The following is a 17,906-nucleotide window of genomic DNA, read 5'->3' as shown; positions in this document are numbered from 1 at the left end:
TCCTTGTTCCCAGCTTCAGTTGCAAACTGCCTTCTGTTCCTTTCTGAGTGGCACAATTCAACTCCAAGTTGGTCAGCAGGTCAGTCATGTGACTGACTTAGAATCCACAAGTGCAAGAATGTTTATTATCATGGCAGTCCCTGGAATGCCCTTCCTTACACCTTCAATGTCTGGTGATCAAAATCCATGTGGGTTAATTGGATCAGGGAGTAGTGCTTTGTCTCCACAAGCACAATCTCTTCTTATGCAAATGTCCTCCAAAGGTCTGATGATCTCTTTAACAAGTCATTTCTGCACTCCAGCAACAGTTTAAAAATCAATGTTCATATGACAAAATCAATATGCCTCATTCTTGGCAGGTGGGGGTATGCATGACACACTACAAACCAAAGAGAGCATTCTGGGTTAGGAACTGTTTAAGACTAGGAAGCAGAGGGTAGATTTAAGTGAAGCTAGGCCACAGCAGGGGAATGTATGAGGTGGGGTGTCTGAGAAGGGTCAGTGCTGGGACTCTTTTTGTTCCAGTTTAGCTAAATTGCTCGACACAATAAGATCCAAATAAAGATACTTAAATTGACCAATAACACCAAGGAGAGGGTACTAGACTAAGGGGAGACAGCCAAGATTGTATAAAAGAGTGCTTGATGATGCATTCAGCCATAATCAGCATAACTTGCCCATACCCTGCTCAGATGACGACAAGTTAATGCATCTAGAAACAGGATGTGACTATATACTCTCGGTGGGATAGAACTTGACAGGGAGTCAATTGAAATGTAGGGTGTCAGTTGACTCATTGCTCACTCTGTCCAAATAGCACGAGGCCCCAATAAACTAAAGTGGATCCTGAGTATATCATATGAACATTAGGAATAGGCGTAGGCCATTCAGCCCCTTGAACCTGTTCTGCCATTCCATTAGCTTATGGTTGATCTGTATCTCAACTCTATTTACCTGCTTTAGTTCCATATCCCTTAATGCTTTTTTGAGCACTGAGTTATCAGTTAATTCAAGTTAAATAATTTCAGTTGAAAAGTAGACTATATTTTAGAACATGCAAGTGTAATTTTTAAAATAAGTAATACATCTATTTTTATAAGCATATTTGAGAGATCCATTTCTTACCATGAATTGTGTTACTTAGAAGAGATTTGAAAAATATACATAAATTCTCAGGAAACAGCGACCGGACTATTAAAAGGTTTCATTGGCTATCAGATCCAAAGGAACTGAAAATCTTCAGTTAATTACAGATTTTAAAACTGTAATAAAATGGCAGAGGATTTTGAACTGATGACTCAGTTAAACACAATTGGGTGAGAATACAACTGATGCTGAATATAAGTGCCAGGTTTTTAAAAATGAAATAAAACGCATTAAAGACCTGAATATCCCCAAAGTCAACAGTAAGGAATGCGGTTAGAAGGCAAGATGGATGACTAGCCAAGTACAAAGACAAATGAGATGTAAACCAAAAAAAATTTATGGATTGAAAGTACATAATATTCTGAATTGCATAGAAATTACACTACAAAAACAAGTCATTTGGCCCAACTAGTCTATGCTGGTGTTTATGCTCTCTATGGGCTTCCTTCCATCCTACTTTATCTCACTCTATCCACATATCCTTCTATTCCTTTCTCCTTCTTCTGGTTATCAGGCTTCCCCTTAAATATATGTTATTCAGTTCAACTACTCCATGTGTTAGCATATTCTAACCACTCCTTGGGTAAAGAAGTTTCTCCTGATTTCCTTATCGGGTAAACAAAGACAAGTACTTTGAACAGTTAAAGAAAACTAAGGCCAATATTAGATCAGATTATTGGATAGTGGGCAACTTGGTAGTAATGTGAACAGTATTTTCTTTGCTGAATTAAAAGTTAAAGGTGCATCTAAAACTGTATTGGGCCATCGAAAGATGCTCAAAGACAGCCCAAAAGGACACTTATGGTATGGTGGAAATGCTATCCAAATACTTTGCATGATCTATGTAAACTATTCCTCCTCGTCCTTGTTGACCTGTCTGCAGCCTTTGTCACCATCCTCACCCAACTCCTCTGCACCATTGTCCAGCAGGGTGGCACTGCACTCACCTGGTTCCATTCTTGCCCATCTAATCATAGCCAGAGAATCACCTGCAATGGTTTCTCTTCTTGCTCCTGAACTGTTACCTCTGGTGTCTCCCAACGATCTATCTTTGGTCCACTCCTATTTCTCATCTACACGCTGCCCTGACAGCATCACCCAAAAACACATCATTTGTTTCCACATGTACGCTGATGATCCCCAGCCCTACCTCACCCACACCTCTCCCGATCCCTCCACTGTCTCTAGATTGTCAGACTGCCTGTCTGATGTCCAGTACTGGATGAGCAAAAATTTCCTTCAATTAAATGTTGGAAAGACTGAAGTCGTTTTTGGTCCCCACCACAAATACCACTCCCCTAGCTACTGACTCCATCCCTCTCCCTGTCTAAGGGTGTACTAGATTGTTCACAACCTTGGTGTTACATTTGACCCCGTGATGAGCTTCTGACCCCATGGTCTGAATTTTACACCGCCCCAGCGGGTCGGGTGGGGGGCGGATGGGGGCGGCGTAAAATTGAGTGGGAGGCCTTCCCTCTCCGCTCCTGCATCTGGCCAACTTTACAGTGGATGGCCCAAGGCCAAACAAGGCCCTTAAGTGGCCACTTAAGGGCCCTCACTCGCTTCCACGGGTATTTTACCTCTGGCAAGTGGGCATGCTGGGGACGTGAAAGGCTGCCCAGCGATAGCTGCTGGCCTTTCTCTGCACCGGGGGTTGGGGGGGGATGCCATGGCAGTCGGGCACAGAGTGCCTGATTGAGGGCTGCCACTGCCTCCCAACCCACCCCAGAACCCAAGATGCCCCCCCCCCCCCCCCCCCAACCAACCACCCTAGCCTCACCAGTGTACGACCGATCTCCCTGGTGAGGCATGCCCAATTTACCTTCGCTTCTGGCTCCATGTCACTGGCTGGGCTGCAGTCCCAGCAGTGGCCACCACTCCCGGTGGCGCTGCTGGGACTAAGAGCTGTCAGCTCACTGAGGTGGGACTTCCTCCCACAAGCGTGTGGAAGTCCCGCCTGGGGACCTGTAAAATTCGGGACGTCCCCCGGGCTAGGCGGACGTGAGCGCCACCGACATAAAAGTCAGTGGCGAATTCCCGTCCACCTAAGGTAAAATCCAGCCCCATATATGTGCCATCATTAAGACTGCCTATTTTCACCTCTGTAACATACCCCAACTCCACCCCTGCCTCAGCTCAGTTGCTGCTGAAACACTCATCCATGCTTTGTTGCCTCTAGATTTGGCTATTCTAAGGTACTCATGGCCAGCCTCCTATGTTCCACTCTCTGTAAACCTGAGGTCATCCAAAACTCTGCCCATGTCCTAACTAGCCCCTCGTTCTGTTCACTCATCCCTCCTGTGCTCATCCCAAGGTGCTTCAGAGGAGAATTACAAAGTAAAATTTGACACCAAGCCACATAAGGCACAAATACTGGCGAGGATGCCAAGGAGAATGCCCCTGGGGCTCTTCATCTTACATCCTGTGATTTTGTTTTTTACTTCCACTGTAGGAGATTCCCTCTGATTTTGGAGGTTTCACCTGAGTGACATCGTTTAAACTAAAAACTGATAATCGGAATATGGTAATGTTACATTAGTTCAAATCTCACTATGGCAGTTTGAGAATTTGAATTCTGTTCAAAAATGGCTGGAATTTTTTTTTATATATTGGGTAAAAGTGACCATGAAGCTGTTTGTTGTAAAACTCAACTAGTTTACATGTCATTTAAGGAAGGAAACTGGTCTGCCCTTTATGTGACCCCAGTCCCACAAAAATCTGGTTCAATCTATGAAGTGCCTGCTAAGTTGTTTCATACTGCTACAAAGAATACCCATGTGGACTGCAATACCACAACAACAACTACTTATATTTATATAGTACCTTTAACATAACAAAATATCCCAAGGCGCTTTACAGGAGCATTATAAAACAAAGTGTGACACCAAGCCACAAAGGAGCTATTGGGGCAGATGACCAAAAGTTTGGTCAAAGAGCCTTAAAGACGGAAAGCGAGGTAGCGAGGTGGAGAGGCAGAGAGATGTAGGGAGGGTATTTCAGAGCTTGGGGCCCAGGCAACTGAAGGTATGGCCACCAATGGTGAGGTGATTAAAATCAGGGATGCACAAGAGGCCAGAATTAAAGGAACGCAGATATCTTGCATGGTGGTGGAGGAGATTACAGGGATAGGAAGGGGCGAGGCCATGGAGGGGATTTGAAAACAAGTAGATCAAAGAAGAAGGCCCCGCCACCACCTTTGGGCCAACCAGCCAGGGGTGATAAATGCCAGCATTGTCAGCAATACCCATGTCCTGAGAACGAATAAGAGAAGTTCCCAGAAACTGGATTTTTCAGAAACAAAAGTTTTTACACATTGGGGGAAAAAAATCACTAACTAGACGGGGGAGAGATATCAATTTTATCTCCTTTTCTTTTTTGCCCACAGATGAATTGTTATGACCGGAGATTACGGAAAACTGGGCCTGAACGGGAGAACAGCAGGAATGATCTAGTTACTCCTCCAGCGCGTTCAAGGGTCAATGGTTGGACCTTACCTCTACATTCCTTCCAGTTGATTGCCTGCGTGCTATATTCCTACCTGGCAATTGTTGCCTTTGGGATTTACATACCACTGTTGCCATATGCTTGGAAATACATTAGTTATGCTGTATCCTTTACAAAATATGATTGGGTCACCTCACTTTAATACGCATGTAGCTTGTGCGTGTAGCATGATGTATGTGTTTGTTGGACTTTTGATATTTGATTATTTTCCAACACCCTAAATATAACACTACTGTTAAATAAATGGAGGATATATAACTGGCACAAGTTTCTGATCGAGCAATCATGATTAGGTTGTGTAGTTTCACACGGCCAAATCTATCCTCCCCGTGAAATGGGGTCAAGAGCTAATAAATGCACACTCTTGAGTTCGTTATTTTCATTACCCTGCTTAACATGCTTAAATGCATTTTCCGTTAGCTGTTTTCGGAGTTCACAGTAAAATGTGGGTGGCTGGTTGCCAACCCGCCAGGAGTGCCCTGGAGCCTCCAGGAATTAAAGACTAATCTTCAGGACACTGCTGCAAGCAACTCAGAAGGAAAATCATAAGTGCAACAAAAATGTTTACAAGTTATAAAAGTACTGGACATAGTGAGGGGGGGGGGGGGCAGTCAGGAGAAGGGGAGGCAGTTTGACTGACAGACAAGAATCATCCAATTGGATAATAAACAATCCATTTGCTCTGAGGCATTCAAGAGGGAATTGGATTGTTATTTGAAAAATGTGCAGGGCTACGGGGAGAAGGTGGGGGAGTGGCACTAAGTGCAGTGCTTCTTCAGAGAGCTGGCACAGACACAATGGGCTGAATGGCCTCCTTCTGTGCTGTAACCATTCTATGATTCTATACTAATTGCCGAGGGAAGGTGTTCACCATGGGTATGGGCATGTTGGGTGACAAGACAGTGAGGTGGGTGGAGGTGAGAGGCTGTGATGAAATCGCCTGAGATATGTCTAATCAGAGTGACAATCCTAAGCTGATTGTATGACTGATGAGCTGAAAAGATTAGTCCAATATATAGCCCACTTGGTTTATATACAGATGGAAAGTTCACCCTTGTGGATGATTCAAAACTGAGTATGTGTACCGATGAAATGTTCTATATTTGTGATGGTTCTCACCCTGGGTTACTACAGAAATGACTGAGTCACAAGACCCCAGATTTTATGTTTGGACACCTTTAATAGGGAGATAATGGTGCAGGAAACCCAAGGCCACAGTGATGTCTCATGCTGTTGCACAGATTAAGATCCTAATAGTGTATCTCCATCTGGATTGTAATCGAGCCTTAAGTGAATGGGCCTTTGAGGAGGTGGCCTTATCAGGCAGGCTCCAATCTGACCTATCGTTCTCAGCAAGAACACAAAGTTGCACCAACCCTCTTAAAGGATGCAGGCTCTCTGCATGCTGGCGAATATTGGACTTCTTGTGGCCTGGCCTAGCAAGTTACTCAGTTGTGTCAAACCGCTACTGCAGCTGTTCAAGAAGACAGCCATCACCATCATCTCAGGGCAACTAGGGATGCACAATAAATATTGGCCTTGTCAGTGATGCTGTGAGAATGAATTTTTAAAAATCCTAGGTGAAAACTTGCTCCAAGTGTTTAGTAATTGGAATGCATTTCCTGGCCAGCAGTGGTACTACCAATATTACCAATATTGAAGCTCCCCATAACGCTGATGATTTTACAAAGCTCTGTAGTCAGTCTCTAATATTGGCATATGTTCTCTGTACTTTGTACCTGGTGCTGAGATTCTGCCATGTACAGATCTTGTTTATTTTTGCAGTACTGTAAAGTATGACCATTATCAATGATCATTTTTATTTGCAGATTATAAGTGATTGGAAATATGCCTGGATATTGCATTGCTGTTAATTTTTTTTAATTCATTCATGGGATGTGGGCGACGCTGGTCAGGCCAGCATTTATTGCCCATCTCTAATTGCCCTTGAGAAGGTGGTGGTGAGCTGCCTTCTTGAACCGCTGCAGTCCATTTGGGGTAGGTATACCCACAGTGCTGTTAGGAAGGGAGTTCCAGGATTTTGACCCAGCGACAGTGAAGGAACGGCGATATAGTTCCAAGTCAGGATGGTGTGTGAGTTGGAGGGGAACTTGCAGGTGGTGGTGTTCCCATCTATTTGCTGCCCTTGTCCTTCTAGTTGGTAGAGGTCGCGGGTTTGGAAGCTGCTGTCTGAGGAGCCTTGGTGCATTGCATTGTAGCAATAAGGGAATGATTCTTCAAAATATCAGGATTATTCACTGCAAAATGCTGGCTGTGACATTGTATTGCTGACACGGTCACATTAAGTTTTGATGTAGCAAGCACTCAGATGCAATTTTGAGTCTGGAATTCAATATTTATATAATTTTGGCACACACTCAAAGATAGAGGTGATTTATTGATGTATGGTTTGGATTTGTCTTCCATGGCAAAGAGAAGGATCCACAGTGACTGTCATTAGAGTCAGTCATTTACGGCATAGAAGAGGGACATTCGGCCAATCGAGTCCATGCTAGCTTTCCGTAGAGCAATTCACTCAGTTCTGTTCCCCTGCTCTATCCCCATAGCACTGCAAGTTTATTTCCTTCAAGTGTCCATCCAATTTCCTTTTGAAATGATTGGTTATCCCTGCCTCTACCACCCTCGTAGGCAACAAGTTCCAGGTCATTCCCACTCACTGTGTTTAAAAAAAGTTCTTCCTCACATCCCCTCTGTATCTGTTACCCAAAACTTTAGATCTGTGTTCCCTAGTCCTTGTACTATCAGCTAATGGGAACAGTTTTTCTTTGTCTATCTTCAAACCTGTCAATCCTGTACACCTCTAACAAATCTCCCCCGCGATCTTCTTCCAAGGAGAACAACCCCAGCTTCTCTAACCTAACCTTGTAGCTAAAATCCCTCATCCCTGGAACCATTTTGGGAAACCACCTCTGCATCCTTTCATGGACTCTCACATCCTTTCTAAAGTGTGGTGACCAGGACTGGACACAATACTCTAGTTGTGACCTAACCAGTGCATTATAAAGGTTCAGCTTAACTTCCCTGCTTTCAAACTCAATGCCACTATTTATGAAGCCCAAGATCCCATATGCTTTGCTGATCTTTTGCAATATGTCCTGCTACCTTCAAAGATCAATGCGCATGCACCCCCAAGTCCATCTGTTCCTGCACACTCTTTAGAACTGTGCCATTAAGTCCATATGACCCTTCACCATCCTCTCTGCCAAAGTGCATCACCTCGCTCTTCTCTGTATTAAATTCCATTTGCCAATTGTCTGCCCATTCTGCTAACCTATCCATGGCCTACTGTAGTCAATTTGTACCATCTTCACTGTTTGCCACTCCAAGTTTGGTATCAGAAAATTTTGAAATGTTACTCTCTATTCTAATATCCAAATCATTTATACATATAAAAAAAAAATGGTCCCAGCACTGACCCTTGGGAAACACTACTGACTACCATCCTCCGATCTGAAAAAATAACAATTCACCATGACTCGCTGTTTTCTGTCCTTAAGCCAATTTCTTTATCCAAGCTGACACTGACCCTCCTTATTCCATGAGCCTCAATTTTGTTAACCAGCCTTTTATGTGGTAATTTGTCAAACACTTTTTAAAAATCCAACTAGAAAACATCCAGTGCATTCCCTTCATCAATCTTCTCTGTTACTTCAAAAAATTCTGTTCGATTAGCCAAACACAATCTGCCTTTCACAAATCTGTGCTAGCTATCCTTAATCAACTCAAACCTTTCCAAGTGCCTGTTGATTTTTTTTTCATGATTCTTGTTTCTAAAACCTTACCCACCAATTATGTTAAACTGACTGGCCCATTATTGCTAGGACTGTCTTTACATCCTTTCTTGAATAAGGGTGTCACATTTGCCGCTGTCCAATCCTCTGGCACCTGCCTGGATCTAAGGAAGGCTGGAAGATTATGGTAAGCCCATCTGGTATCTCCACCCCCACTTCCTTAAATAACCTTGGATGTAAGCCATCCAGACCAGCAGCTTATCCACTCTAAGCATAGGCTGCCTTTTCAGTACCTCCTGCTTCTCAATTTTCACCCCATCCATTATTTCTATTTCTACCATCACTCCTACCAATACTGTCATCGACAGATGCATCTGCGAGATGTAGATTGGTGAGGATGAGGTCAAGTAGGTTTTTCCCTCTTGCTGGTTCCTCATCACCTGCCACAGACCCAGACAGCTATCTCCTTTAGGACTTGGCCAGCTAAGTCAGTAGTGGTGCTACTGAACCACTCGTGGTGATGGACATTGAAGACGCCAACCGAAGTATATTCTGTGCCCTAGTTACTCTCAGTGCTTCTTCTAATTGGTGTTCAACATGGAGAAGCCCTGATTCATCAGCTGAGGGGGGATGGGGTGGTAGGTGGTAATCAGCAGGAGGTTTCCGTCCCCATGTTTGACCTGGTGCCATGAGACTTCATGGGGTCTGGAGTCAATATTGAGGGCTCCCAGGGCAGCTCCCTCCCAACTGTATACCACTGTGATGCCACCTCCAGTGGGCCTGTGCTGCCATTGGGACAGGACATAGCCAGAGATGGTGGTGATGGTGTGTGGGAGATTGTCTGCAAAGTATGATTCCGTGAGTAAGACTATGTCAAGCTGTTGCTTGACTGGTCTGTGGGACAGCTCTCCCAATTTTGGCACAAGCCCCCAGATGTTAGTAAGGAGGACTTTGCAGGGTTCTCAGGGCTGGGTTTGCTGTTGTCATTTCTGGGGCCTAGGTCGATGCCAGGTTTCATTCCTTTTCTTAGGCTTTGATACAACTGAGTGGCTTGCTAGGCCGTTTCAGAGGGCATTTAAGAGTCAACCACATTTCTGGAGTCACATGTAGGCCAAACCAGATAAGGACGGCTGATTTCCTTCCCTGAAGGACATTGGTGAACCAGATGAGTTTTTACAACAATTGACAATGGTTTCATGGTCACCATTAGACTAGCTTTTAATTCCAAATTTATTAATTGAATTCAAATTTCACCATCTGCTGTGGTGGATTTCGAACCTATATCCCCAGAGCATTAGTCTGGGCCTCTGGATTGTTAGTCCAGTGACATTACCACTACGCCACCACCTCCCCTGTAATATGTCTTCTGAAAGGCAGCACCTCCTTCAGTAATGTGTTGAAGTGTCAGTCCAGAGTTATGTGCTCAAGTTCCTGGATTGGGACTTGAACCCACAGCCTTCTCCCTCAGTGGTGCAAGTGCTACCACTGATCCATGGCTGATACTTGACATATATATGTCAACTGTATAGCATTGGTCCCAGTAGACTGAGGAAGGAGTTAAAGTATGAGAGGTGCTCAATATACAACAGATCTGTCTTCTGATAAAATAAATAGGCTTTTGGAATTCAGTTGCTTAACATTGAAAGTGTTTACTGTTGGATTAATAATAGTGAGGTCGAAGGAAAAAACATTTCCATAGCAACCAGTGGTATAAAAAGTTTCAGATGCTGAAACCTCAACTACCCCAAATACAAGGGATATTATGAAAGAAAAATGATTTACAAGTCTAGCATCTACTTTTAGAACATCTGTAAATCTCGCAATGCATACACAGTTTACCATAGTGTAAAAATTTGTCACTGTTCTTTGTCAGACTGCAACTATGAGGTCAAGGTACTCTCCGATGGAAAATAAAGTGAAATATTTTATTAAAAAAAGAACTTGCAATTATGCAGCTCCTTTCACAAACTCGGGAGATCCCAAAGCATTTCAAAGTATTTTTGAAGTGTAGTCACTATTGTAATATAGGATGTGCGCAAGGCAATTTACGCACAGCAAGCACTCACAAACAGCAATGTCATAATGACCAGAAAATCTGTTTTAGTGACATTGTTTTGAGGGATAAATGTTAGCCAGGCCACCAGGGACAACTCCCCTGCTCTTGTTCAAAATAACACCATGAATCTTTTACATCCACCTGAGAAGGCAAACAGGGCCTTTGTTTAACGCTGCATCTGAAAAACAGCACCTCTGACAGTGCAGCACTCTCTTGGCACTGTACTAATGTATTTATCTAGATGTCTGTACTCAAGTCGCTGGATTAGGACTTGAGCCCATAACCTTCTGATGCAGTGCTATCCACTGAGCCATGATTGACCTATAACAAAGTTGCAATCTATTGGTAATGATGAACAAGGTGTGCATTTTATGTGGTAATGCAGTGCACTGGGGTCTGAATTGTCTTGTGAAAAAGACATAGCTGTTTTCATTCTTCTATGAAAATACAAAAATGTTGGACAGGAAAGGACCAACTGGTCTGTGTAGCCTGTCCCGTACAGTTATGATACTTTGTGCTTCGGGGGTAAGCAGAAAAGCAAGGTGATGTTCATTATCATTAGCATGGGATTGCATCGGATTTGCAGCCGCATTCATTTATTTCCCTCCAACCAGCGAACCAATTGTTCGAAGGTCCTGGTTACTGTGTACAGACCTGAGCTAAAGATGTGAATAGAGTTGATTTGTTTTTAATTTCCTTCACTCTCTAAGTCTAGTTTTGTCCCTTAACACCAGTGGATTCAGATAATTGGCCTGTTGTTTGTGTTTCATTTCATTGTCCATCTGGTTGCTGTCTCCATTGACCCAGCAGACAACAGTGTGCGTACCAAAAAAAACTACAACACTCCCATGCCAACACTTGATCGAGCCAAGCATCCCCATGTCATTCAGAACCAGCACTGCTACCTGTGTGAAGTTGATGTGTATGTATCTGCCTGGTTAAGCACTGTAAAGAGTTCATGAGCTGACGGATTTTATTTTGTTTGGGTCTTTGCATTTTTAGTGCTGAATGCAAAGGGGGCTGGGATTAGTCCCACACTCATAGCAAATCAAATAGAGAACCCAGATTCCAGCAAGAGCTCAGGTACTCTATACACTGCCCAGTGAGCCATATAGCCAAGAAGGGACCAAGGCTTGATTCATGAAACAAAAACAATAAATGCTGGAATCACTCAGCAGGTCTGGCAGCATCTGTGGAAAGAGAAGCAGAGTTAACGTTTCGGGTCAGTGACCCTTCTTCGGAACTGACAAATATTAGAAAAGTCACAGATTATGAGCAAGTGAGGTGGGGGTGGGGCAAGAGATAACAAAGGCGAAGATGCAGATTGGACCAGGCCACATAGCTGACCAAAAGGTCACGGAGCAAAGGCAAACAATATGTTAATGGTGTGTTGAAAGACAAAGCATTAGTACAGATTAGGTGTGAATATACTGTAAATTGAACAGTAGCAAGTGCAAACCTGAAACAAAACCTGAAAAAAACAGTGGGTAAGCAAACTGAACAAACTAAGATGAAATGAAATAAATGCAAAAAAAATTGTAAAAAATGTAAAAAAGAATGTTTAAAAAAAGGAAGAAAAAATAACTAAAAATGAAAGTAAAATGGGGGGCTGTCATGCTCTGAAATTATTGAACTCAATGTTCAGTCCGGCAGGCTGTAGTGTGCCTAATCGGTAGATGAGATGCTGTTCCTCGAGCTTGCGTTGATGTTCACTGGAACACTGCAGCAATCCCAGGACAGAGATGTGAGCATGAGAGCAGGGGGGAGTGTTGAAATGGCAAGCAACCGGAAGCTCAGGGTCCTGCTTGCGGACTGAGCGGAGATGTTCCGCAAAGCGGTCACCCAGTCTGCGCTTGGTCTCCCCAATGTAGAGGAGACCACACTGTGAGCAGCGAATACAGTACACTACATTGAAAGAAGTACAAGTAAATCGCTGCTTCACCTGAAAGGAGTGTTTGGGGCCTGGGATAGTGAGGAGAGAGGAGGTAAATGGGCAGGTATTACAACTCCTGCGATTGCAGGGAAGGTGCCCTGGGACGGGTACGAGGTGGTGGGGGTAATGGAGGAGTGGACCAGGGTGTCGCGGAGGGAACGATCCCTTCGGAATGCTGACAGGGGAAGGGAGGGGAAGATGCGACTGGTAGTGGCATCACGCTGGAGGTGGCGAAAATGGCGGAGGATGATCCTTTGGATATGGAGGCTGGTGGGATGAAAAGTGAGGACAAGGGGAACCCTGTCACGGTTCTGGGAGGAAGGGGAAGGGGTGAGGGTAGAGGTGCGGGGAATGGGTTTGACACGGTTGAGGGCCCTGTCAACCACAGTGGGGGGAAATCCTCGGTTGAGGAAAAAGGAGGTCATATCAGAAGCACCGTCATGGAAGGTAGCATCATCAGAGCAGATGCGTCGGAGACGGAGAAACTGGGAGAATGGAATGGAGTCCTTACAGGAGGTAGGGTGTGAAGAAGTGTAGTCGAGGTAGCTGTGGGAGTCGGTGGGCTTATAATGGATATTGGCCTCTTACCCGCTCTTGATCTCTTAATTGAAAACTGTCGGCGAGACATTGGTCGTCTCAATTTCCCTGCCCCCCTCACTCACTCTAACCTGTCCCCCTCTGAACTTGAGGCTCTCCGTTCTCTCAGGTCTAACCCCGACATGGTCATCAAACCTGCAGACAAGGGTGGTGCTGTTGTTGTATGGCGTACCGACCTCTACCTTGCAGAAGCTCAACGCCAACTCACAGACACCTCTTCCTACCTCCCTCTGGACCATGACCCCACCACTGAACATCAAGCCACTGTCCAAAGGACTGTCACTGACCTCATCTCCTCTGGAGATCTTCCCTCTACGGCTTCCAACCTCATAGTCCCACAACCCCGGACAGCCCGCTTCTACCTCCTTCCCAAAATCCACAAATGGGACTGTCCCGGCAGACCCATTGTGTCAGCCTGCTCCTGCCCCACTGAACTTATTTCTTCCTATCTAGACTCTATCTTTTCTCCGCTGGTCCAGTCTCTTCTCACCTACATCCGTGACTCTTCTGACGCCCTACGTCATTTTGACAATTTCCAGTTTCCTGGTCCCAACCGCCTCCTCTTCACTATGGACGTCCAATCGCTCTACACCTCCATCCCCCACCAGGATGGTTTGAGGGCTCTCCGCTTCTTCCTGGAACAGAGGCCCAACCAGTCCCCATCCACCACCACCCTCCTCCGCCTGGCTGAACTTGTTCTCACTTTGAACAACTTCTCCTTCAACTCCACGCACTTCCTTCAAGTAAAAGGCGTCGCTATGGATACCCGCATGGGTCCTAGTTATGCCTGTCTTTTTGTGGGATATGTCGAGCATTCTTTGTTCCAGTCCTGCTCAGGCCCCCTCCCCCAACTCTTTTTCCGGTACATTGATGACTGTATCGGTGCCGTTTCCTGCTCCCGCCCTGAACTAGAAAACTTTATCAACTTTGCTTCCAATTTCCACCCTTCTCTCACCTTTACATGGTCCATCTCTGACACTTCCCTTCCCTTCCTCGACTTCTCTGTCTCCATCTCTGGGGATAGGTTGTCTACCAATATCCATTATAAGCCCACCGACTCCCACAGCTACCTCGACTACACTTCTTCACACCCTACCTCCTGTAAGGACTCCATTCCATTCTCCCAGTTTCTCCGTCTCCGATGCATCTGCTCTGATGATGCTACCTTCCATGACGGTGCTTCTGATATGACCTCCTTTTTCCTCAACCGAGGATTTCCCCCCACTGTGGTTGACAGGGCCCTCAACCGTGTCCAACCCATTCCCTGCACCTCTACCCTCACCCCTTCCTCTCCCTCCCAGAACCGTGACAGGGTTCCCCTTGTCCTCACTTTTCATCCCACCAGCCTCCATATTCAAAGGATCATCCTCCGCCATTTTCGCCACCTCCAGCGTGATGCCACTCCCAGTCGCATCTTCCCCTCCCTTCCCCTGTCAGCATTCCGAAGGGATCGTTCCCTCCGCGACACCCTGGTCCACTCCTCCATTACCCCCACCACCTCGTCCCCGTCCCAGGGCACCTTCCCTGCAATCGCAGGAGTTGTAATACCTGCCCATTTACCTCCTCTCTCCTCACTATCCCAGGCCCCAAACACTCCTTTCAGGTGAAGCAGCGATTTACTTGTACTTCTTTCAATGTAGTGTACTGTATTCACTGCTCACAGTGTGGTCTCCTCTACATTGGGGAGACCAAGCGCAGACTGGGTGACCGCTTTGCGGAACATCTCCGCTCAGTCCGCAAGTAGGACCCTGAGCTTTCCGGTTGCTTGCCATTTCAACACTCCCCCCTGCCTCATGCTCACATCTCTGTCCTGGGATTGCTGCAGTGTTCCAGTGAACATCAACGCAAGCTCGAGGAACAGCATCTCATCTACCGATTAGGCACACTACAGCCTGCCGGACTGAACATTGAGTTCAATAATTTCAGAGCATGACAGCCCCCCATTTTACTTTCATTTTTAGTTATTTTTTCTTCCTTTTTTAACGTTCTTTTTTACATTTTTTACAATCTTTTTTTGCATTTATTTCATTTCATCTTAGTTTGTTCAGTTTGCTTACCCACTGTTTTTTTCAGGTTTTTTTCAGGTTTGCACTTGCTGCTGTTCAATATTCAGTGTATTCACACCTAATCTGTACTAATGCTTTGTCTTTCAACACACCATTAACATATTGTTTGCCTTTGCTCCGTGACTTTTTGGTCAGCTATGTGGCCTGGTCCAATCTGCACCTTCTCCTTTGTTATCTCTTGCCCCACCCCCACCTCACTTGCTCATAATCTGTGACTTTTCTAATATTTGTCAGTTCCGAAGAAGGGTCACTGACCCGAAACGTTAACTCTGCTTCTCTTTCCACAGATGCTGCCAGACCTGCTGAGTGATTCCAGCATTTATTGTTTTTGTTTCAGATTTCCAGCATCCGCAGTATTTTGCTTGATTCATGATCTATGTTGAGTCAAGTCAACTTAGCCCAAGGTGGTAGCTGGAGCCTAAGAATTTCCCTCAGCAACTTGGGGCATGGGGAGGGTGGGGCTGGTGGAAATCAACTTCTGTTCTCATTTATGGGTTAATTTCATTGATATCCAGTGACCCCCACCCCTGGATGTTTGCAAGTGTGGATGTAACGTGTGGAGAGAACAGGCTCACCTGTGATGCCGTCCATGGCCAAATCGACTGCTGATACTGTCTAGTTTCACATAGTGTTAAAAGGTGGATTTTATTTTTCTTCATTTTAGAATCGTATTTTTCCTGTAAATCCTGATATTTAATAATGTGCCCATTACAACCAGAGAGAAACGCAGCTGAGCCATGCAGTAAGATGGTAATATATAAGTAATATAACCAGGGGGCATAGATTTAAGCTAAGGGGCAAGAGGTTTAGAGGGGATTTGAGGAAAGAAAATTTCACCCAGAGGGTGGTTGGAATCTGGAACGCACTGCCTGAAGAGGTGGTAGAGGCAGGAACCCTCACAACATTTAAGAAGTATTTAGATCAGCACTTGAAACGCCACAGCACACAAGGCTACGGGCCAAGTGCTGGAGAATGGGATTAGAATAGTTAGGTGCTTGATGGCTGGCATGGACACGATGGGCCGAAGGGCCTGTTTCTGTGCTGGATAACTTTATGACACTATGATTCTAAGATTTTTTCGTGAGGAATGTTGAAACATTTATTTTTCATTAAATAATTGTAAAGTGGAATTCTCCATACGTTTGTTGTATATGTCAAATCATTTCAGACCAACAACCACTGATTATATGGGATTTGATTGAGACAATTTTCTGCATGCATCGTGCAGTTTATTATCATAGAGTTTTACAGAACTGAAGGGGCCCATTGTACCCCTGCTGGCTCTTTGATTCAATCTAATTAGTCCCAATCCCCTGCAGATTTCTCCCCTTCAGGTATTTTATCTGTTTCCTTTTTTTTTAAAGTTACTATTGAATCTGCTTCCGCTACCATTTCAGGCAATGCATTCCAGGTCATAATACCTCACTATATAACTTTTTTTTTTTTGCTTCATCTTCATCTGGCAAAATTGCCAATTACCTTAAATCTGTGCCCTCTATTTACTGAAAGTCCAAAGGCTTTCTGTTTCTAGTACAGGCAGTCCTATTAATGTAAGCAAAATGTTCTGAGAGCCCTCTCTCCAATAAAGGGCTCCTGGAACTGTTGCCTAGTTTGCCCCTGTCTCAAAACAAATTTTCTTCCCTTCATAATTGTGGACATCTCTATCGGATGTCCTCTTAGCCTTACTTGTTCTATATGAAGGAGCCCCAGTTTCTGATGACCACATGGGACCCTTTGAAATCCTCTTGTTAGATCCAGTTTAAAATCTTCAGTTCTTACTTGACTCAAAGGTACATTTGTCATTCGACAGATCACACTGTAAAAGTTGCAAAGGATTTTCAATACTCTCCCATTATAACCTCTAACACTTTGGCCTTTATAAACCTCATCGAGATTATTCCAAACTTCCATCACTTTGAACAAATAGGTTCTTCCCAATCTCTGTACTAATATAAAATAAGAGATATTTTCCCTCATTCGCAAGGGATATTCCAAAAAGCCATGCGCTGAATAAATCTTTTTTTGCTCTCTCTTTTCAGGGGGATGAAAGCCAAACACTGCAGCACTTGCAACAAATGCATTTCTGATTTTGATCATCATTGTAAGTGGCTGAACAACTGTGTAGGAGGACGGAACTACTGGTCAGTTACATGGCACTTAAGAATTTACTTCCAACTGTTCAGATTTTGTTTTAAAAATTGTTTATTAACCAGTTGAAGGAGTCTGCAGATGAGTGGGATTAACAAGTGAAAGTACTTAAATTTTCATTGGCCTGGATTTTGTGGGAGTAATGACTGTTGGCATTCACCATCATTACTCCTGTGACACTGACAACAACCTCTAGAGTCTGCACTTGCGCAGTTAAATATGGAAATCCCAAATTTGCTGTCAGTGATTCACGCTTATCCATAAGGTGCGCTGCTGAAGTCCCCACCAGACTGCATTCACGTAGAAATCACTGAACTGATGGAAATTTTCCCATTTACACTATTAGTTTTGCTGTAGAAACCCCTGAAAAAAACCTTTGTTTTAATGGTGTGCTAAGTTCATAATCACTACTGAAAAACCTCTCCGGTTGTCAAAAACTAGTTTTATATTTACAGAATGTCAAATTTCTCCATTATGATAAAAATCCCATTTAAATTTTTTTTAAATTTATGATATTTCAGCTTCTACCTTAATCCCAGGCATATATGTCAATTATTCATTTTTCTCTCTGTAAAAGTTAATTAAAAGTGAAGGATAATCAGTGCCATTTGCTGCCTGGTTTGCTGTCTGTGAGAATGCTTCAATGTGATTGGATACTTACCCTGATTGATGCCATCACTGTGGCTGGAAGGCTGTAGATCTCC

General features: G+C 44.3%; 1 protein-coding gene across 9 annotated transcripts in view; it reads left to right on the top strand.

Annotated features, from left to right (window-relative positions):
• The window catches only part of zdhhc11 (zinc finger DHHC-type containing 11), a 147,520-nt gene that overhangs the window by 87,832 nt on the left and 41,782 nt on the right, over positions 1 to 17,906 (top strand). For all 9 annotated transcript variants that reach the window (XR_010977326.1, XM_068055582.1, XM_068055568.1 and 6 more), the window contains exons 2-4: positions 4,532 to 4,753; positions 11,202 to 11,380; positions 17,094 to 17,195. Coding sequence is in view for 8 of the 9 variants with exons in the window: in XM_068055582.1 (XP_067911683.1) it covers positions 4,532 to 4,753; positions 11,202 to 11,380; positions 17,094 to 17,195 (503 nt within the window). In the remaining variant the exon portion in view is untranslated. The remainder of the gene's footprint in view (positions 1 to 4,531; positions 4,754 to 11,201; positions 11,381 to 17,093; positions 17,196 to 17,906) is intronic.

Source organism: Heterodontus francisci, chromosome 2, assembly GCF_036365525.1.
Source record: "Heterodontus francisci isolate sHetFra1 chromosome 2, sHetFra1.hap1, whole genome shotgun sequence".
Taxonomy (NCBI): Eukaryota; Metazoa; Chordata; class Chondrichthyes; order Heterodontiformes; family Heterodontidae; genus Heterodontus; species Heterodontus francisci.
Note: the sequence above shows the minus strand (reverse complement) of the source record. Positions and strands in the feature narration are given on the sequence as shown.